General features: G+C 61.4%; 1 protein-coding gene across 4 annotated transcripts in view; it reads right to left on the minus strand.

The window, feature by feature from the left end:
- NAV1 (neuron navigator 1) overlaps nucleotides 1-22667 on the minus strand; it is a 138342-nt gene that overhangs the window by 55583 nt on the left and 60092 nt on the right. For all 4 annotated transcript variants that reach the window (XM_053912830.2, XM_053912829.2, XM_053912828.2 and 1 more), the window contains exon 5: nucleotides 2058-2160. In XM_053912830.2, the coding sequence (XP_053768805.1) occupies nucleotides 2058-2160 (103 nt within the window). The remainder of the gene's footprint in view (nucleotides 1-2057; nucleotides 2161-22667) is intronic.

The following is a 22667-nucleotide window of genomic DNA, read 5'->3' on the forward strand; positions in this document are numbered from 1 at the left end:
CAAGGACCGCGCTGTCCTCTGCTGGCCAGTGGGGACAACAGCTAACAGCTACTTCTCAGGGCTCCCAGCTCACACGCGTGAAGCCCTGACACAGAGCCCGGTGCACAGACGTGCTCAGTGAGCGGGCAGAGGCCAGGGAGACCTGCTGGCAGCCTGGGAGGATGGGGGCAGGTTCTGGCCCCCTGAGCATTGGAGCCTGCCACCGGCTCTGTTCGCTTCCTCTCTACTGATGAGCACAGGGCTAATTCATTCCAAACCGAGGCAGCAAGGCTGGGGTGGGGTGCAGGGAGCGCAGGCAAAGCCCTGGGGACCTGGGGCGGGTGGCTGATTCCCAGGGAGACTGGCCTCTGCCCAGGCTGGGGGCAGCAGGGAGGGCTCCAAGCCACGCCCAGGCCTCCATCTGGGGAGCACAATCTTTGGGGGAGCAGTGGGCCGGGGAGTAGAGGGAGGGAGTTTCATTTTCTCCCCAGTCCATCCCCCTGACCTGATGCTCCCCTTGCTGGGGAATAGGGGAAGCAGGGCAGGAATAGAAGTTTCTGGAAGGAACTGAATCCAGCACCAGCCTGTGAGCTCCAGGCGAGGATGGCCTTGCCAGAGCACTCACTGGGCTGTGGGCCCCTCAGGTGCTCGGCAGGTTGGGGTGCTGCACGGTGCTGGCACCGGCCATATGGGTCCTGAGCCTGCAGGACACAGACTGGCCCGCACTGGCCTGTGACTCACCCGGGACGCTCCCTCTCCGCCCGGGGACTGAGGGCCCGTCCTGTGCACGCCCAGGGATGAGGGAGGGGATGAGCGACAGAAAGCACTCAAGGGAGTCAAGGAGGGGTAAAAATTCAGGAGACCACTGTCCACTCTCCCCACGTGGGAGAGGAGTAACAGAAACCTAGGCTGAGAGCAGAAGTGGCCCTTGGTCCGTGGAAACAGAAAACCAGGGTTGGGGCTCTCAGTTCCCTTTCCCCTTTGGGGAGACAGAAACCAGAGGCCCGAGGTGCTCCCAAACTGGTCAGCTGTGTGCAAAAGGCTATCGGTCCCCCCTACCCCCCACTACAGCTCCTGCTTGTGGTCAAGAGGCTATGCTGAACTTGAGGGGCTGGCTTGTCAGAGTCAGTGGCTCCAGGAGGCTGCAGCCGCTGCCTCTGCCCTTTCCCTGCATCGAATCACTCGGGGTGTGGCCCTCTTGGCAACTAAGTGCTTTCTGCGGATGCTGAGTGCCGATCCAGCAGCTTCCCTGAATGGGGAAGGAAGAGGTTCCAGACCTCATCCGTGGGGTCTCTTAACGCAATGAGTCAGACCCCCGTCCTACATGGACTGGAGGGTGGCGGTTGAGAGATAATGAGTTCTCCGTCACTGGAGGTATGTAAATTTACTCTGGATATCGCTTGGCCACACACTTGGGCTAACAAAAAATCCTTTTTCCATTTTCCCTGTGTCCCAGCTCTGCTCTCATCCTGCAGCCCCAGGAGATGGGGAGGAACCGATTTCCAGGCCAGCTGGAGAGGCCACCAGTCTCTCTCTGTGCCTTCCTGTGTCACAGCCCCATGATTTCCCAATCCTGGCTGCTGCTCACTGCCCTGCCGGCTGCAGCCAGGCCCTCTGTCCCGCCCCCCTTGGAGCCGCAGCATGAGCTCAGCGGAGCAGCCCGAGGAGGAGGCGGCGGCTGGGGAGACTCTGAGTCACGGCTGTGGCCAGGATGCCCTGCAGGGGGTGTGTAAGACAGTGATGCTCACGCAGCTGGAGGCCGCAGGTCCCTGGGGTGGGTGGGGGGCTCACTCACATGGCACAGAGTCTGGGGGACAGTGTGTGTGCCCCACCGAGCCAAGAGGCGCCCTGGTGGCAGAGCTCAAAGACCCTGGAAGCGGGGAGGGCAGCCTCCCGGCATCCTACCTTGAGGGAGACTTGGGTGCAGGGACCGGAGAGCACTCAGTGACACCACGTCACACGGGAGGGGCGGTCAAGGAGGGAAAGTGCGATGGGAGAGACCTGGGGCCCCGGAGGACAGAAGAGGGCAGTAGAGGACGTGACCACCCCCTCCCATCCCCCTCTGCCCCTCAGCGTACCTGTGTGTCACCTGGGACCCTCGCAGGCTGGACATGGTCTCCTCCAGGTTCTGTCGAAGGTCCAGGACATTCTGCACTGTCCTCTTCCTTTGGGACTCTGGGTCTGGGAGGGTGAGGGGAAGCATGGCGTGAGTGGAGGGCTCCCTGCTAGGACCCTGGGGGTCCAGGAAGCAGAGACTGACTGACTCCCCAGGGCCGGTCCGGGGGCACGCTGGTCCCCTGCCTCTCAGGCCTTGTGCAGCCCTGCACACAGGCCCTGGACCATTCTGTTCCCACCAGCCCGCCCACCAGCCCGCGGTCACACACACAGTGCGTGCCGCAGGGCACAGCCAGCCGGGGGACACTACTACGTGGGGGACCTGACTTATCTGTCCCGTGCCCATCTTTGACTCTGGGACCTGTGGCCCCTGAACAGAATCAACCCCCCAAAGCCTCCTTGAGACACCGCCTGGGAGAGAGGCAGGGACCCGCGGCGAGGAACAGACCGGCAGCTCTGGCCCGCCGCCCCGGCCCTCTGCAGCCCTTGCCTGAAAACCAAACTGCCCACTCGGTGCCACCGCACCCCCCACCACTCAGCCAGAGAATGAGGTTCCTGAGCTGCCAAAGGGAACACATCTGAGTCCCTTCAAGAGGCATTTCCCCTAAGACGCTGCTCTGGCCAGCAGGCAGGGAGCCAGGCGTCACCTTTACTGAGAACCAGCTGCACACCCAGCCCACCCCTCTCCTTCCCTGCCCTCCCGGGAGCCTGTAGGAGGCTGGAGGGCGGGGCGTCTCTTGGGGACAGCACCATGCATCCAGGCCTCCTGGCTGGTGGCTGGGAGAAGGGAGCTGCCGCCAGCCCGATGTCACTTCTGCGGCCACTGTGCCTATTTATCCTGGCACGTGTCACCTCGTGAGCGGCCCCATGGCCGTGACGGATGGCTTGGCAGGCAGCGTGGACGATCAGAAAGGTCAGGTGTGTATTTCTGAAGCTTGGTTCTCGAAGGGCGGCGTGGGGACCAAGAGTGTGGTACCAAGATGGGGGCTCCGGGCCGGGGCCACGCTGCCTCCGGGTCTGGCAGGGACGAGGGCAAAGCCTGGACAGAGGACACTGCTCCAGGGGGCGTGCAGTCCTGACGAGGAGGTGGCCAGGAGCCACCCCGAGACCGTGAGTGTGCCCACCCCCGCACAACTGAGTCTTCAAGTCTCTGCACTCCCGCATTGACGACGGCACGCAGTAGGTGCTCAGTGGACGTCGCTGCCACAATTAAACACACACACACGGGAGCGGGTGGACAGAGGCCCCGTCAGGAAGATGTCCTTTTTTAGGGGAAAAGTATTAACTCCCAGCGGCCAGCCTCGGGAAGGTCTCCCGGGGTTTCCTGGGTCATAGAGGGCTTGTGACAGGAAGAGAGACACTTCCTCACGTCTCGTTGAACTGAGCTCGGCGCCCTCTTTCCCCTCCTGCTTCCTTCCAGGAGCCCGTCCCCGGCCCTACCTCATTTCCCCGTCAGCATAGCCCGTGGGACCACCTGGAAGGCCAGGAGTCAGAGCTGCGGAGTCCTGGGGAGGGGCTCAGTCCCACCCGCCACTGAGCCATGGGCTGAGGTACAGGGAAGGGCGACTGGCTGGAGGCCAGAGACACCCTCATGGGAGCCTCCCCCAGGTGCAAGTTCGCGGCAAGCGGAAGGTGGGCCTGGGACAGAGCCTGGCTCACTGGGGGTGGCTGGGTGGGGTCCTGTGCCCAGCAGTGCCCTCTGGTGGTCACTGTGGGCATACCGCTCTGCTTCTCCAGGGCTCCTCTCAGGGCGGGCTTGGGGCATGGGGGCCCCTGAGAAGTTGGCTGTGCCCAACATTCTTGGGTGACAGAGTAGCCCCAGGACGACGGACTGACGGGAACATGCAGGAAAGGCCTCAGAGCTCAACAGGCTGCAGGCCCTTCGCCTAGGCCAGGGGACAATCCTGGACGTTCACATCCACCACCCCAGGGCAAGCCTGCATTTGCAGCTTGAAAATGTAAGTGGCATCTGCAAAAGAACTCACCCCCCACCAAACCGAAATGCTCGTGGGTGTACGTGTGTACACGTGTGTATGTACATGGGTGCACACGTGTGTGCATGCTCCTTGGCTGCAAGAGAGCAAGAACAGCTCCACCCTGGCAATGGCGATGTGCCGTTGCCAAGGTGACAGCTGTGTGGTGTGCCCTGGGCGTCAATCGGCAGGGTCGGGGGTGTTGCTCCGCACACGCTGCTGCCACTTACACAAGGCCACAGAGAATGCCCGTCTGAGTCGAGCCTGGCCCACGGACCAGCAGCCACGTGCACCTGGCCCACGGGCGCACACGCAGACGCAGCAACGCCCAGCGCCCAAACCCACTGGACACTTCCCCGTCTGTCCGACCCCAAAGCCGCTCTTCCCTCCATGGGGGTGCAGCAGCATCTCAAAATACAGGGCGCCCCCACGACGGTCCAGCCAGTAGCTGTGGACAGCCCCCCACCCAGCATCAGACACGCACAGCTCAGCACTTCTGCAGACGGGCACAGAGGGACACGTGTGGACATGCCGCCCACGTGGCTGATGGGGGGGGACCCCAGAGCAGAGGGTGATTCATCCGGGGGGAGGACAGCCCAGGGTGCACGGGACTCAACCACTGAGCCACACCTGCCAGGGCAGGGGTGCACGGGAGTGCGAACAGAGCTCTTCTCTCTACCCTGACATCGGGGCAGAGCAGGCTGCTCCAGCAGGGCAAGGCTGGGGACGCGCCAACCCGGCTCTGAGAAGCAGAAGGGACAGTGGCAGCTCTCCGAGTCGGAAGACCTGAGATCAGACCCTAGTACTGCCCTTCCCAGCACGTCTGACCTAGAACAGGGCGTCTCTCCTCTGAAGCGGGGAGAGTGACGGTGTCCTCCTGGAAGGGCTTAGCCTGGGGCCTGCACATAGTAGGCGCCCTGCAAAGGCCAGCTAGTGTCTGTCAGGGGCTCAGAGGGGTGGGGAGCAGCGGGCACACCCCGAAGGAGCCATCCCCACTGGGCACAGCTCAGGAGGAGCCTACAGTCTCCTCTGGGGCTCAAACTGGCTGGGGGATGTGCTCACACAGTGACAGGCCTTGTCCAGGGTCATCAGGCCTGACCCCCACGGTACTGACGTCACACCTGTGGCAAGTTTCAGCTGTGGGAACGAGCTCTGGCCGGCAGCCTAAAACCTGATGTGGCTGCCTCCCCTCCAAGGGTCGTAACCCCGAAGATCAGGGACATGCAGAATGGAGGAGGGACTCAAGCAGACCTGCTGCCCCACAGGCAAATCTCCCCAAGTCCTGTACAATTTTAATTGTTCACTGACAATGAAGTCAACTTCAGTAACTGCCTGTGGAACCCTTGATTACTTCCACTCATGTTCTCGAACCCACGTTAGCGGGTTCGCCCAGGGCACAGCCGCGGAGAACGGGGTTTGCCCCGACAGCCAGACTGGCTTTTGCTGTGAATGGCCAGACTGCGAGGCCAGCAGGAGGGCCACAGGGGAGTCAAGGAAGGACACTTCGAAGTGGTGCCATTTCAGAGCTGGAAAGGGTCACCTTTCTCACTGTGCACATGGCGGGGACACGTATCACACAGGCCCAGAGCGGGCAGGCTCGCCGACATCACCCAGGCTGTGATGGGGGGCAGGTGTCTCCTGGCCGAGGCTCTTGGCCTAGGAGCCCTTGGCCTCAGCTGGATGGCCCCCCACATACAAATCTCTGTCCTCCAGCAGAGCACGGCGGCTTCTCCCACAACCCCCCCACCCCACCACCCACCCCTTTCCTCCCTGTCTCATGGCCCAGAAGCCCTAGAAAGTCGGCTCTTGGGGCTCCGTGTGAGAGACACCCCACCTCCACGGAGCACGCCGATGGGGCACCATTTGCTCTGCTACTAATCCGATCATTTCACTCACCCCCTACGTCAGTCACAATATTGCCGGAGTGGTTGTCACCGAACCCTGTAGCGTGACAAATTGCATGCTCCTCGTTGAAATCTCCTGCTCCCCAGGCAAGTTCCTGGAGGCCTCTAACCTTCTCTAAGAATCCTGCACCCTCCTGCCCAGCTAGTGAAGCGAACTGGCGCTGAGAGCCCAGCGGCGGGGGCAGCAACACCCGGACAGAACCGGGACTGAAGCTGGCATGCAGGGCCACGTGGATGCACTGGGCAAGGACAAGGGACCTCGGAGAGCAAAGTGAATCTGGGGCCAGAAAGGGGGCCATGCACGCTCACCCTGGCCTGGAATCGCCAGGCAGGGGTCTCTTCCAACCACCTACAGTGTTGACTTTTTTCTTTTCTCTTTCTTTTTTTGGGTGTGTAAAGATTTGACATTTGTATATACCGTATACATTGTATCACTCCATACCTTGTGTTGCATACATTGTACCACTGTACATTGTGTATATAAACATTTGCATACATTATATATGTCATATACATTGTATCACTGTAAGCATTGTGTACACAGGCATTTGTATACATTGTGTATATCATATACACTGTATCACTGTAAACATTGTGTACATGGACATTTGTATACATTGCAAAATGATCCTCACCATAAGACCCTCAGTCCTGAGTCTCCAGCAGGCACTGCGCTAAGAGGAAGTGTGAGCCCAGGAGGGTGGGGAAGGAAGGCAGCTGGGGGCAGATCGTTCTAGCGGTTTTTCTGAGTCCACTGATTAGCTGTGGGGCCCTGTGCACATTACTTCCCCTCTCTGGGCCTCAGTTCCCCTATCTGTAACATAAGGGGTCCCAAGGCCCCTAACCAACTTTGACAGGGTCGATGGCTTTGTCACTGGCTGAAGCCCATTAGAAGTGTGTTTTTTCTCCCAGGGCACATTCAGACTGCAGGTACCAGGTGTCAGCCAGAGGTCACACCCAGCAGGTGGGATGGGACCCAGGAGCCCACCACGGTGCGAGCCCTCACTGAGGGTGAGGTGACATACAGGGTCACGTTCTGAGATGCGCTGATAGGGTGCTGCATGCCCCCAGGATACCTCACTGACCGGGGGCTGGATTTCCTGAAGCCAGGGGCCGAGCTGGGTCCTGAGCCCTTGAAACAGGCCAACTCCCGGGCACAGAGCCATGTCTGGGAGAGCCCTCGGACTCCTCTGCGCCTTCTGAGGAGAGGAGCCCCTCTGTCCGGCTCTCAGAAGGAGCAGCCCTGTCCAGCCCCCCACAGGGTCTCCCGGGCGGGCTGCCGAGAAGGGCCACCAGGGGGTGCTGCTGGTCCTCTGCCACAGGGCTCAGGGCTGGCAGCTGTCAGGATTGGCAGCAGCTGTCTCAAACATCTTTTTGCTTCTGCACTCTGCTCAGCACACCTCCTTTCCTGTGGGCCCTGCACCCCACGGGCTGTACCCTGAGAACAGCTGAGAGTTTGCAGCAGCCCCCCGGGGGAGTCTCCCCACTCCTAGGGACCTGGAGCAGCATGGAGGGGAGGGCTGGGGGACCTGTGGGCTCCACTTGGCAAGCTCCGGCGGCGGAGGCAGGACAACGGGAGCCAGAGCTCAGCCTTGCCCAGCCTGTCAGCAAACACAGCCTTTGGGAGACGGCCTGCAGCCTGAGCACAAGGCTCCAGGGGAGGTGACAGCGCACGGCACCCATCTCCCAGCGAGGACTTGTCGGCCGGGGGCCAGGGGCTGCAGGACCAGGAGGGGGCGCCTGGCCTCCTGTTTGGAAGGGGTGCTGGGCTGCTCTCCGCCCCGTCTGTACGGGGTCAGAGAGGTGGTCCGCAAACAACCCAGTCTTCCCCCACTCACAGACTTGAACTTCAGGCTCAGCTCAGAGGGCAGGGCCCCTCCCGAAATGGCCGCTTGCCTTCGCTTGGGGACACAGTCCCCAGTCCCTGACCGGCCCTGTCTCTCCTGCCCAGTGGACCTCGCTCCAGAGGTACTGGAAATGTTTCCATCTGTGACACCTGCTCCAGCGAAGTCTGGCTGCTGGGAGCTGGGAGTGGTTGTTATGGCAACAGTTGACACAGCAGAGTACCTGAAGGCAGAGGGGGTGGGGCCTGGGGGTGGACGACCTCTGGGGAGGGCCTGGGAGTTTCTGGTTGTGAAACCACTAACATCAGTATCGGCGGATTCTTGGACGGCCTGAGTGGGGGTCCTAGTCTAGGAGCTGCGGCTCACGAGGCCATTTAATACTCTTCATGCCAACCCCCAGCCCAGTGGCCACCCCCAATCTACAGCCGAGGACATTGGCCCAGACAGGATCAGGTGTGAGCTGCCTAAAGCAGTAACAGTAAACGGCAAAGCCGGGATTTGAACCCAGATCATCTGACTCCGGAGACGCGTTGTCCAATATCGCAGCTGCCACCAGCCGCAAATGCAGACATGGACACAAAGAACTGGACGTCACCCACGTGCCGTCACACTCACCCCTTGAAAGGGTGCAGCTCTACAGCTTGAGTCCCCTTGGTGCAAAGCCACACAACCATCACCACGATCTCACTCCGGAATATTCCCCCCTGGAAAGAAACTCCACACGCATCACCGGTCACTCTGGCATCAAACGTTCTGGACGTTTTATACAGAAGTACCCGTACGACGTGGCCTTCTGTGACCACCTACGCCTGGGTGTTCCGCTCCTTCCCACTGCACCTCATATCACGGCTCCTTTTCACGGCTGAATAATCATCCGTGGGAGGGACACATTTATTTATCTGCTCCTCTCTGATGTGCATTCGGGGGTGTTTCCACTCTGTGCCTCTTGTACAAATGAAGCCCCTGTGGAATCCATACGCGAGTGTTTACGCGAGTGTTTATACGGACACCTGTGTTCACCCTCTGGGACACTGGGTTAACGGCGACTCGGTGGGAGACACGCCGAGGGACCGGCGGGCGGGTTCCCACATTCCCACCAGCCGGTGCGAGGCTGTCTCCACACCCTCGGCAACACGGCGGCGTCGGTGTGGTTGGTTACTGCGGTCCTCGTGGGTACGCGGCGGGACCTCACTCGGATTTAATTTGCATTTCCCTAATGACCAATGATGCTCAGCATCGTTTATATTTCAATCAATTAAAACTCAGTAAAATTTAAAATTCAGTTCCTCGGTGGCAGCAGCCACATTTCAAGGGCTCAGCAGCCACGACATCCCGTCGGCTGGTGACCGCCATATAGCATCACTTGTGCCGCCTCAGAGAGCCCGAGGACGGCCCTGCTGGAGCCCAGCGGGCGTGCCGACGGCACCCGCTCTTTCCAGAAGGGTTCGCTTTTCAGGCACTTTAGGGCCCATCCTGAGGTTCTGGGGGCCCTGACACGGAGCCCAGAGTGGGTCAGAGACTCGCAGGAGCCTGAAGTTCTGGGCAGAGGAGCACCCACCGCAATGGTGAGGCCGGGCTCCGGCCATGGGCGCCTTTGCCATGTCCCGCACCCGCTCTGCCCACGACTCCCTGTCCAGGGCCCCAGCCCAGGCCTGCTCCTAATCCCCAACAGCACTTCCTGTCCCGGGACCTGCTGGTGGCAGTGTGGTGCTCAGGATGACAGAGCCTGCTGACCTCAGAGCCAGGCTGGGGGCAGAGGAGCTGGAGGTGGGAGGAAGCGGGGGTGGGGGGGCGCTGAGGCCCTGCTGCCCCAGGAGCCCCTCAGACGTCCGCTTCCCTGCAGAGCATCTGTTTCTAAGCCACGGCCGTCTCCCTGGAGGGTCCCATTTCTAGAAAAGACTGCTGGGTCACCGGTCCCCTTGACCCTCTGCGGCCTGACACTGGGGGCCCTCAGGCTCAGCCCATCTGCCACAACGCGTCTCCCTACCTCCAAGACGGCCCCACCACCCAGCAAAAGCGTCAGGCTTGGACCAAGGCCAAGGGTCCGCATAAGGCTTGGGCACAAACCAAAGCAAGAAGTCTCCGGGTTGACATGAAGGACAACTTCCGACTGAGAAGGCAGCGAAACCCTGCAGTGAAGCTTCGTCATCAGAGGCAGGCAAGCCCTGGCCGGGTGGCCCAGTCAGTTGGGGCGTCGTCCTGTACCCCATAAGGTTTTGGGTTCAAGTCCTGGTCAGGGCACCTCTGTAGGATGTGATTTGATCCCTAGCGGAGGTTGAGTATGGGAGGCAACCAAGTGATGTCTCTCTCTCTCCCTTCCTCTCTCTCTCAAATCAATAAAAATGTGTCCTCGGGTGAGGATAAAACAAACACACAGGCAGTGTTCTCGGAGGCAGGGAGGGAAAGGGAGAACAGGAAGTAACATTGGCTTAGTGTGCTCTGGGCCCCGCGGGCGTGGACGCTCCTGCCCGCCTGCCCCTGACACAGCGCCCCCGCGTGTGGCTGCCCCACTCCACGGGCGTTCGGCTCAGAGAGGCCAGCGAACGCCCCCAAGGCCACACGGCTTGTGCAAACACTGCCACAGGGACCCGAGTCCGAGCCTGCCTCTGAAGGCCATGCTTTTTCCAAGATAAATTATACGTGACAATGAAGACCATGCAGCTGGACACCAGGGGCCCCGCCTGGCTGACACGCTGGTCGCACTGCGGCCTGGCCCAGCCACAGGAAGAGCCCCGCCCCCTCCGTGGGATGAATGAGCCTCGGGATCGTCAGGAGACGGGTGAGTACCGGGCTCCCAGCCAGGTCCGGTCTCGCTCCCTCCGAGAGCGCGGCCTCCAGCCAGTCCAGGCCTGCTGGCCAGCACCGCTCCTGCCCCAGGCTGCCTTAGGGGCCCTTCCCCCCACCCAGCTTTGTCCTTTCTCTGGAACCTGCACATCTCTGGCCTTGGAAGAACCTTCCGAGAGCGTCTGGCAGGCAGGTTGTGGGGCCTGCCTGCCAAGACCAAGGGCTGTGCTCTGCTGCTTAATCAGGTCCCGCAGACTCTCCTCATCCCCGTCCAAGGCAGGAGCCTGGGAACCAGCTGCAGCCAAAGCAGAGCTTCAGCCCCGCCGCCCTCCTCCTGCCCTCCCTTCTCCTTCTTGGGCGGCACAGGTACGGGCGGGGGCTCCCACCCGCTCCCCCAACCCGGTCCTGTACTGTCACTGCCCCCCCAGGAGCCATGGGGCCCCCACTCCTCTGGAAGGCAGCTCGAGCTGGAAGCGGAGGCCCCCGTGTCCCAGTCCCAGCATCCTCTGGTGCCTGGGAGCAAGCTGGCCAGCCTTTCTGGGCCTCCGTTTCTCCTCCTGAGAGAGAACTAACCCCATTCCCACAGGTGGGGGCGGGGTGTGAGGAGAGACAGGGAGTGAGCCACAGCCGTGGCCTGGGTGTCTTCTGCAGGAGCAGCCTGGGCCCCAACCAGAGGCCACAGGTGGGGTGGGGGCAAGGGTGGGGCCCCTCTTCGGAGCCTCGGACCCCTATCAGAGTAAGGCCCCGGGAGGGTCAGAGGGCCAGGAAGAGGAGTAGGGGCACCCTCGGCCACACTGGCCAGGCCTGCGCACAGCCCGCGGAGGCCCCGGCCCTGGGCCTCAGCCCAGGCAGCTCAGGATTAGTCACTGTGTGGATGCAGCCAGGTTCCCACGGAAAAATCTTCCCAGGAGAGAGTTCCAGGTCCATGAGCTTCAAAGCCCCATCTACGTTCAGCGACGGCACGCCCAGCCCCTAGCCCATATCCCAGTCCCCACTGGCCAGCGTTGGGGTTCCGGGAAGAGCCCCACAGGGCTGACAGGGGGTTGGATGGGGAACCGCATCTCGGGAAGGGTGACCGGGCGGAGCCAGCTCTGGGGGAGACCTTGGGGTGGAGGCCGGGGCTGGGGATGTGGACGGGCCACAAGGGTCTGGGGGGAGGCCAGGAGAGGACGTAGCTGCCAGGGTGCCCCCGGTGGGCGTGAGGCACAGTGCCCATGACACGTGACACGTAACATGTGACATGTGACAGGGCCACTCTGCATGCCCTCCAGGCTGGAGTGGGGTTGGGGGCCGGGCGCTGAGAGAGCTCGGACAAGAGAAATGAGAGCTTCGGGCCTGGCCGGCCTGCGAGGGGAAATCCGCAGACCCGTCTGACAGCACTGATCTCACCTGTCCGTCCCCCTCTGGAAGCAAGGAGGCAAACGGACATTTGCCAAATGCCTACTGCGCGCCTACTGCTGTGGCAGCTCACTGTGGAGACGGGCTTGCAGTTTGCCCCCGGGGCCGGGCTCCGCCGTGGCGGCAGGGACTGGCGCCTGGTTTCTTGACTCCCACCCCGGGGCTCAGCCCCAGGGTGCCACTCTGGGGGCTCCACGTGGGGCCGTCCCCGGTTTTCAGGGACAAAGCAACATGCAGAACACGGACTCCTAGCTGTTGATGGGTCTGCTGATCAGCTTCTGATGCTGGTCAAGAGGGTGGCTATTCTCAGGGGTAGGCTGACAGCCGCCCACCGAGGCCACCGTCCCCGGGCACTCCCTGCAGCTGCTGCGGCCGTGTTCTCCCTGCAAGTGATTCTCAGCCCATCTTGGGCAAGAGGCCCTGGCAGCTGGTGACCCCTGCCCTGTGCCCCCTGGGGTCATCATCTTTAATGAGATGAAGGAAGGAGAGGGGGAGGCGGGCTCTGAGGAGGGACGGGGAGCCAGATGCCCCTCCAGCCAGCTCGTTGCTTCTCTCTCCTTCAGTGGACAGAGGGAGTCCTTGGCCCACAGGTGTCCTGGCGTCTCTGTTACTGTGACCCTCGCCCCGCCCCTCCTTGCCCTCAGCGACACTCAGGCCTGCAGCTCTCCTGCTCTCAGCACTGGCTGTCGGTTGCCATGGGAACTGTGGCCGAGGATGCTCCTGGGGACCGGAGAGCAGACTTGAGCGAATGGATGTCTGTGCCTGTCCCTTCCCCCACTGGGAAGCCAAGGGGACGCACCAGGGAGAGAATTTTGCACAGGAGAGCCAACCCCTGGCTGGAGGCTGGGCCATGGCTCAGGTGACTTCAGACAGGCCCCTCCCCCATCCCTCAGCCCAAGGGGTCTGAGGACAGGCCACCCGCCCACCGTGGGCCCCTGCAGCACAAGACTTCAGGGTCTCTCAGAGGACACGCACGCCCTGGGCCTGGTGTTCGAGGCCCCTCCAATGGATGTTTGGCCTCATCTCCCATGATTCCCCCCCATCTTCTCTCCATCCACGCCGGGTCACAGCTGCCTCCATTCCCACCTCTGCTCCCCTGGGGCAGCTTCTGCCCATGTCACCCCTCCCGGGGGAAGACTTCTGCAAGCTATGGGCAGGCCATGCCCGAGCGTGCACCCCCTGTGCAGTGACGACCCCCAGTGCCAGCTGGTCTTGTCACCCCCATTACACTCGACACTTGTCATGGATACACAGCAGGCACCCGGGCAAGGCGTGACCCACAGAGTGAGCAAGGCTGTCCCCTGGAAGACAGTGCAGCCCCTGCCCCTCAGGAGGGGATCACTAGGCTTTGAATCCCCTCCCCCGGAGCCTGGGACAGACTTGCACACAGCCTCTTATCTCCTTGTCACCTCCGCCCTTCCCGGGTAAGGACCATATGCCACCCATCCTCAGTGCCAGTGCCTGGCGCAGGCCCTCGGTAAAACCCAGAGACACGTGTGTGTCCCCTGGGCCTGGAGTCTGGCGGCACCCCTCCCCCACCCCCACAGCACCTGTCCTACCTGATGGGCCTCTCGGCTCCCAGGTGGGCTGGGAGGCAACCTTGCGCCCCCATCGCCACCCTGCGGCACCCCCCCTGCCTCAGCAGGACTTTCACACCGTCCCTCCCACCCCCGTTTCCCAACCTATTGTCTCAGACGACGGCAGCGGCTCCCTCTGCCAGCTTCTGATCCTCTCCCTGTCGGGCCGACTCCAGAGGCAAGGACCCCGTTTTCCCACATTCTGCCCCGCAGCTGCCGAATCCAAGGCTCCGCCGCAGGTCCCGGGGGCAGGTGGACTTAGAGATGGCCGCTCCTTGTGGTGCGGCCCTACAAACACCTGAGTTTCCGGTCACATGTGGGCCTCCACAAGCCTCCCACCGTCTCAGCCCCGGTGCCCCTCGCCGGGCACAGGTCACAGGGAACGGCTCCGCCGGCCCCAGAACTGCTGTTAGGGCGGATCAGGAACTCGCCCTGAGGGTTCTCTAGGCCCTGACTCACTCCTGGTGCCGGGGAGCCTGCGGTTTCCCCAGGCAGGCGGACATACACCTTCCGCTGACATACTATACGACTCTTCACACACAGCAAGGAAACAACAGAACTCAGGTTCCAGACTCGGAAGACTGGAGCTGCGGTCACCTAGCCCCAGCACCCCGCTCCCAGCGATCGGTCCTTCCCCAGAGCCTCGCTCGGCGGCCAGACAGACCCTCCGGGCGAGCAGGAGCATCCGCTGCCACATCCCCAGGCACACGGCGCGGGCTCGCCCGATGTCTGCAAGAGGATGAGAAGCAGGAGACGGCGAGGAGAGAAGGCGGCACAGCCACCGAGCAACTCCACGGCCAAGGAGGAACGGGGTGGGGTCAAGGGAAGGGAGACAGAGCCCAGGAGAGCGTGGACACAGGGCGGGGCTGTGGCCATGAGGGGCTGGCTTCAGGCAGAACGCCCCTGCACACATCTGCCATCGGGACAGGTGACACAGGCTGCTGAGACTCCAAGTGACAGTGGTAACTTTTGGAGGGCTATGCTCAGATATATTCCAAGGTCAAGTCCAAGTTCACCAGGAAGGACTCTGTGATGGAGTGGCAGAGGTTTACTTCCTCTCCCACAGGCAGAAGCGTATTCACAGCTGGCCCACCCCCTTCCCTCTTCCTGAGGGTCTCCACTAACAAGACCCCCCGGTGTCAGGTCCCCGGAACTGGAACCGGGAGCAGGCTGCCTGGAGACGTCTGCCCTCCTCCTCAAACGCCCCCCCACGCCCCTTTGCTGGCGCTGGTCCTGTCACCCGGGCACCATGAATCCCCCGTTCTCTGTAGGCCCACCCTTCCTCGTTCACCCCTCCATCCGTTTATCTGCTCAGTGAGCAAACTCTGGGCTTCCTCTTTGTGCCAAGAACTGGGCAAGGCTCCAGGGATGAAAAGCTGAATCAACTGAAGGAAAAGAAAAACCGCTCTTCTCCCGGGGAGCCCGCTCCTCTGCCCCAAGATGTGCCTGCTTCCGCAGGGCTGAGCAGGCCGCTGGCGCCCCTTAGAGACTTCCCGGCTGCCAGTGGTCGTGCCCACCAGGGGCGCTGGAAACGTCCGGGGGCGTGTGTGATGGCCGCCACCCGGGACAGGAAGCTGTGGCATCAGACGTGTCACCCGGCACGGGCCGGCCCACCGCACAGCCCCCAAAGGTCGGTGGGGCCGAGGCCGACCCCAGTCACGCCGTGGCCTCTCTGACATACAGAACTGTGGACGTGAAGGACAGCCCCACTGCGCACCCTGCATCGTGACATCCTGAGATGCTTGTGCGAGGCCACGAAGGCAGCCGGGGCCCGGGCACTGCCCGGAAGGCTGTGTGAGGCCTGCACCCGTGTGTGACTTTTACTGCTCTGGGGAGGGGTGTCTGCGGCCAGAAAGGTTGGGGGGCATGGGCCCTACCCCACTATTCCGAGACCCCCAGCAGAGCTTCCCCGACACCCCAGGGATGCCTCCTTCCTCCGCCCAAAGTCAAGTTGGGTTGGGATTCTGATCAGAAAGGTGGGCGGGCAGGCAAGACTGCCTGGGTTCACGCTGGACCTCACCATCAGCACCTCCGCCAGGTGAGCTCCAGACCGAGAAGAGGCCCCTGGCCTTAGTGTTCGAGGGGTCGGGGCAGGGAAAGCTGCGTGCTCCCATCGGTGCTGGGACTGCTGCTTGGCAGCCACGGAGACGCCCTGTTTCTCTGCTGGCTGGTCACAAACTCACACTCAACTGTCCCCAAGTTTCCGCTGGGTAAACTGAGGCGCCACAGCCCAGGTCCGGGGTGAGCCAGCCACACGAGCAGCCGCCCCGTCCCAGGCTCTGCTCCTCCCCCAGGCGGCTCCTTGTTAATGGAGACAGAATGTATCAAAGGGAGAGCCAATCTCGTTCCAGCGTGTCAGGGACAGGGGGGAGGGACAGAAGGACATGTGACTCCCACTGTCAGCCAGGGACGCTAATGAACCCTTTGCTACTGAGCACGATTATCGGACAGAATAATTCATCGCTAGAGATTAATTGGACTAATTACGTTGGCTCTCAGAACCCCCTGAACAATTATTTTCTATCGGCGAGCGTCAGTGTTATCTGAGCCTCTTCTTCTCTGGTGTGCGCAGCCCACGGAAAGGAATTCGGGTTTTGAACAGTGAGCAGGATGTAAATACCACGGCGGCCGAGTGTCGGCTCTGATCTGGGTAGATGGTCTACGTGGGAACCCTTTATTCAGAGAAACATTACCCCTGCTAACGTCCCACTTCTACCATCTACTGTCATCCCTTCTCGGAACCTTCCCCACACCCTCATTCAGCTGGTTCTTCAAACCATCCCACTCTCCCCAGGAAGTCCTCCTGGGTTCCACAGGAGTGGGGGGCCGCAGCCATGTGCCTCCCTGCCCCCTCCTGCAGGAGAGGTTCCCCGGGCCCCACACCCCACCTGCTGCTGCCTCCTCCCCGTCCTAGGTAGAGGGTCCCTGGTTGGCGGGTCTGTGGCTTCCTTTACACAGTACGGTACGTGCCGGCCAAGGACACCTCGCCAGAGGCCACTTGCTTACGGAGACTTCCGAAGGCAGGAAAGGGAAGGCACGCAGGGGAGCTCACCAGGAGCAGGAAAGCGTTCTGTTAACGGGTCACTAAACATAATCGCAAAACACCTTTCACACCAGGAAGGAGCTTTGGAATGGGGTGACACAGCAGCCTCCTCCAGCCTCCCCAGCTCCCTGGTGGGCGGTGCTGGACGTAGGACTGGAGGCGGCTATTCTCCAGAAAGAAAAGGAGAGACGCCGCCGCCTGCCCGGAAGCCCGTCGAAGGGCTCCTTAGGAGAAGAGCCTGCCTCCGGGAGCTGCTGGAAGAAGCGAATGGATGCAGGAGGGGAGGGGAAGGAATAAGTGCCTCTCTCGCAATGAAATCGCAGGTTCCAGTCCAGCAGGAGTGATGTGTGAGGAGACGCCAGGGCCGCCCTGAACACAAAACCCCCGAATGTGCAAACGGGCCCACAAAGCTGTGACCTTGGAGAGCGTGTGTCCTTGAGTTTCATTGGACGGCCGTGCCCACGCCTGGGGCAGAGAAATGAGGGCTCCGGTGGGGACTCAGGGACGGCTGAGCTGGATAAGGGTGCAGATGCGGCCGCCTGGGAGGAGTGCGTGTGGGGGGATTGAGGAGACAAGCAGATCCAGGGGTGGGACCGGGTGCTAGAGACAAGCCAGGGTGTCACTCAGGAGTGACGGGACCCCCGCCCTTGGAGGACAGGGCTCAGAGCCTCAGGCGAGTGTGGAATAGAGCCGTGAGCCGAGAACCCCTTGCGCTATCGACCTGTGGCAGCGTGTCAGGCCATTGCTGTCTCCAGGGACAGTCTGGGGACAGAAGGCAGGCCGAGAGCTCAGGGGCACTTCATACAGTTCACCGCATGGGCCCCCGCAGCTGAGGGCTCCCCACGTGTCTGTCTGGCACCATCGCGATGCTGGCTCAGGGTGCCCAGAAGGGTGGACGGACAGACACAGGGTGGACTTGAAGGACACAGAGGGCCTGGGCGCTGCTCCTTGCTCTGCCCCTAACTGGCTCTTCCCTGGATCTGCTCCCCATATGTGAAACGATCCATGTCTTCACGGACTGTCTGGGAACGTGTGTGCGCCTTCCCTGTCACCACGGGAAGGAAGCCAAGGGCACGGGCCGGGCTGTCCCTGCAGGTCCTGCCGCCGGCGGTAATGGGTCCCAGACAGGCTAGCCTCACACCAGGAAGTCTCAGCTACAAGAGGAAATGAGAGCAACACCCAAACACGGGCCAAACACCTTGGCCTGGGCCAGCGTGAGGCTGCTCCCTGCAGAGCGTGTCCCTGGGGGAAGTGAGCAACGGGCTCATCCCCGCCTGGGGGTGGGGGCGGGGCACTCCCAACTCAAACGTAACAGACGTTGCCACGTTGCTACAGTGTTTCTCAGCCTTCAGAGTACAGTCTGGCCCAGCCTTGGAGACGGTGACTCAGAAGAAATGGGATTTAAAAAGCTGCATAAAAGGAAGGTGAGAATGAAGCCTGTGGCGCTAGAATCCAGTTGGAGGTATGAGTATTAACTAACGCTTACGACATCGGTGACATTCAATGGAATCACACGCAGGTATGGACACACAGATCCGTCTCCTCGCTCTGTCCCTGAGAGGCGGGCAGCAGGGACGCCCCACCAGCGCTGGGCACGCCCAGCACTCAGATCCGGGTCTCTGACACCATCTCCAATGGCAGCAGCACTCGCTCCTCGGAGGAACAGCTGATTCTTGGACGGGGGCTGGGGACATGCAAGGTGAGTCTGGGGCCTCGTGGAGGGCCCCAAAGCAAAGGGATACCAACAAAACAGAACGCAACACAACATGCTGTTAGAGCCCAGCTCGAAGTATAAATGAGTCTCCATGAGTACACAGGGCTCTAAGGAAGTAAACGGCTGGAAACACACAAACCTCCCACACGAAGAATTTATGTCCAAGACCCGCGCTCTTCCTTGCAAAGAGGCCGCCGGGAAGGGAGGGCGAGAGCGTGCAGGGGGAGCCTGGCGGGCGTTGACTTTAGCCAGATGCCCGAGGTCAACTCTGACAATGACAAGCCGTGCTGCCAGTGTGTGCACCCTTCCCTCGAAGTCACCAGAGTGACCTTCTCTGTGCCCTTCATCCCCCCCCCCCCCCGAGCCTGTCTCGGCCCTGTTTGCCCACGAGGAAACCATCAGACAAAGCCCTCTCAAGGGGGCCTTCTACAGAGTCCCTGACGAGCATTTACCCCCTTCGAAGTGAGACCTTCGAAGCCGTCCAGGTCACCACCAACAAGGGAAGTCCGAGAAGCTGTCCCAGTCGACAGGAGCCTGAGATCTGATGACTAAAGAGAAAGTGGCCTCCTGGGTGGGATCTGGGGACAGAAAAGGGCATTGGGTGAAAACTAAGAAGATGCAAGTGAAGCACGGGCTTCACTGAGTAACCGTGGGCCCGTAGTTGCTATAAATGTATCAGAGTCACCAGCAGTAGCAGGGCCTGGGCCTGGGCCATGGGACAAACCTCTGTAATATCCCTGCTACTTTGTGGCAAATCTACAGCTATTCTAAATGTTAACAATGTATTGGAAAAGCTGCCAGGATGATTGTGAGGCACGGCCAGGGGGATAGATAGGGTGGGGCCAAAGCAGGTTTACAGTTGTTTGTATGGAAAATAATACCATGAATACATCACAATACACAAGCAGACTCTGTGTTTTGCATACTCACAACGGCAAGCATACTGTGCCCACCTGTATCACGTAGGGGATGCCAAAGAAAACAAAGAGACGAGAAACAGCCCCTGGCCCGAGACGCTTAGTGCGACCCAGGAGAGAGTGGGGGGATCGCTGCCCCACGAGAGGCAAAACAGAACGGAGAGTTTCAACTGCCATCAGAAGTGCTACTGGAAATGTTCAAAAGGCCCAGGAGAGGTTCACGATCGGGGGGCAGGGAGACTGTCACAAAAAACATTTTTACAGCTGGGTAGGATTTTTATAGGTGATAACAGAGGAAGCAGGTGTTTTCAGGCTGAGGATATGGCTTCACCCAAGACACAGAGGCCAGAAAATCTGGGGCGGACTCTGGGAAGAGCAAGGAGCCCGGCTCGTCCGCACATTTCCCCACAGGCTGGGGAGTCCCGAAGTCCCCGGGCAGACAGAAACCCTGGAGACTCGGAGAAATGTTACAGTACGGGGCCCTGCGTAACCTTTTCCGGCCCAGAGCTGCCTAGATTTATTCGACCTCAGGGCCTTTTATCTGTAAGTTCATGTCAATTAGCAAGAACGCTCTGGGGAGGTGCTGGCAGATGGTTCGGGCGAGGACCAGAAGGAGGAAGCTAGGGAGGTGGCAACTGGCACTGTGGATGGAGGGACAAGGCATGAGGGTGGCACAGTGATTTGGGGTGTGGCCGGGTCTTGGCCGCACATGAGGAAGGTGCCCCCCACACCGTGGGTGGGGGGAGGAGGTGCTTGGCAGCAGGACGCAGCCCCGAGAGACCTAACCAGCTGTGTCTCTCCCTGCACCCCCACTGTCCCCAGGCCCCATTTTGACAGGTCACCGGGCCACGAAAACTCCTAGCTTCACGCATGTTGGTTAGGGGAGGAAGCGGAACCACCAGAAACGTGGCGACAGCGTTGGGCTGCAAGGGAGGCGATCTCAGGGGAAGGAAGGGGACCACCTTTGGGAAGCAGAGAGGTGCCGGGCTCTCCAGACGGAGGAACGAAGAGGCCGCGCGTCCCTGCGCAAAGCAGCCCGGCGCGTCACCACGCCATGAGGGAGGACGGAGCAGTGTAAAAAGGAGGGGACCTTGGCCATGGGTTCCCCAGGCTTCGCAAAGAGGTCCCCGTGACTGTGGAGGAACGGGCCAGCCGAGGGCCTGGAGGCAGCCTGCGGGACCACTGCAGAGCTGACCGAGCCCGCATCTGAGCCACCCTGCTGCCCCCAAGCCTGGGGGCAGGAAAGGACCGAGGCCATCCTGTGAAATGTCCCTCCGCTCCAGTGAGTGGGGGCTCAGAATTAAAATTATGGACGTGAAGACGATCGAAACAGGGCCACGCCGGAGGCCCTGGGCTGTGGGCTGACCTTCAGTCTGCTGCACACGGTTCCAACCTGCGAAGTGCAGAGCCAGGGACGCAGGGCCCGACTTGGCTACCGACTGCCGGATTACTTTGGTATAAAGACGCTCGGCTGCCGAAGAACAGGAAAGGCCCACCCGGCTCAGAAAGGGTCTGGGCTGGAGGCCCCCAGACTGGGCTTATCTTCCGGCCGGGCTACTAGGCTGTGGGAGAACCGCGGGAGGCCCTGTTATCCTGGCCTTGACGGCACAGGGGAGAACTTTCCCTTGTTGTCCCCAAAGTTCCCATAACGTGGGCCCCGCTCACCTCTCTGAGGCTCCCCTCCTCTCGAGGGCCCAGCCTCCCAGCCTGAGGACAGGGGCAGAGCTGGTGTGGTGCCCCAGAAGCCTGTCACAGGCCTGGGCGGAGCAAAGCGGGAGAAAGGGGCCGAGAGCACCCCTGGCCTGGCCAGCCGAGCGGGCCTGGCTCCAGGCAGTGGCTCTCCGGATGGAGGCAAACTTCCCCTTCAAGGGACAGAGGGAGGCAGCGGCCAGCAGACAATGAAGTCTCCAGAGTGTGGCCCTTCTGACCTCCCTGGGGACCGTGAGCAGCCTCCTGTCACTCCAAGCTGGCTGGAGGCCCCCAGGACCCCGGCGAGGACCCATCTTGGAAGAGGGACAGGAATGGTGCCCCCGTAGGGTGGGGAAGGAAGGCCCGTGGGGATCTGGGAACACCCTCTAAGCATGGCCGGTAACTCAGGGCCCAGGGCACTGGGCCAATGAAATGCTGCCTCTTTTCCTCCCTCCTCGAGGCCCCTCCTGACTTCCAGCTGCAGAAGCTGGTTCGGGGGGATCAAAGCCTCAGGAGGACTCCAAGCCCAGGAAGCTCGAGTGGGCAGGGGGGTTGTAACGAGAGTCGAGTGACATGAGAAATGCCCTTGGGCAGAGCGGGGTCCCTGAAGTGCACCACCCACCTGGAGAAAAGAGAGCTGGGCACACACCAGGCGGAACCGCCGCGCAGAGGCCTCCGAGAGCCCGGGTCACAGCACACGGGCGCTTCTCAGTGTCCCCCGAGAAGTGGGGACGTGTATTTCTCCACCCCCAGAGGTAGTCAGGACACCGAGGCTGGCTGGTCCCGGCCTGGGGCGAAAGGAGCTCTGTCACAGGGAGATGGCACGTGTGGGGGACATGGGGACACAGGGGACAGACAACCGGGGGACGTCAACTTGGCTACTTTCATGGTGTGTCAAGAAGCAGACTGGGCACTGAGAGATGCTGTCAGATGGTCCCCAGGGAAAAGGGGCAAGTGTTTGGCTCTGAGGCTCTGAGGCCACTGGGAGCCGGAGGTGGGTCCTGGGGAAGCCCCTGCCCTCTTCAGGGACCTGAGCAGGAAACGCAGAATCCTGGGCAGGATGCGACTGGCCACAGATGGTCCCCACCATCCTTTCTCTGCCAAAACCCCTCCCCCAAAATACTTTTTGGTTTTAGACAAGTTTCCATAGCAACCAAAGTCCCTATCAGCCAGAGTGTTGCCATAGCGACTGAACTGGGCTCTGCGTCCACCACTGAGGAGGGTCCTCGGACTTTATCTGTCACATGAGGCTCCCAAGACTGAGTGAAGGAGGGTGGAGGGAAGCCTGGGCTGTGGTGGGCGCAGGGGTGGCAGGAGGCTGGGGATCGTGGGCCCAGGCTTGTCCTCCTCCTCGGTGCCCACTCCCAGACCCCACTGGCCAGGTCCACAGGGCCTGACTTCCTTCTCCAAGCTGTTGCTGCCCTCTCAGCCCTCTGTTCAGATCCTCTTCCACCGGCATAGGCCCCAGCCCCCCACTCCCAGGCGATCTCGGTGTTTACGCACTCAGGAAGCCCCACATTCGTGCAGCTCCTGGTCCACGGTGCTCTCCAGGCCCTGGCAGGGCTGGCACACACCTGCTGCCTGGCCATGGGCCACGGCTGCCCCACTTCCGTGGCCCGGAGGACCCTGGCTTGTCCACTGGGTCCTTTCTTCCCCATGAGGCCAAGGGCACAGTCTGTCCCCAGCATCACATTTGTGCCTTGGGCTCAGGGAAGCCGTGCAGAGCTGGG

This window comes from Desmodus rotundus, chromosome 10 (assembly GCF_022682495.2).
Source record: "Desmodus rotundus isolate HL8 chromosome 10, HLdesRot8A.1, whole genome shotgun sequence".
Classification (NCBI taxonomy): domain Eukaryota; kingdom Metazoa; phylum Chordata; class Mammalia; order Chiroptera; family Phyllostomidae; genus Desmodus; species Desmodus rotundus.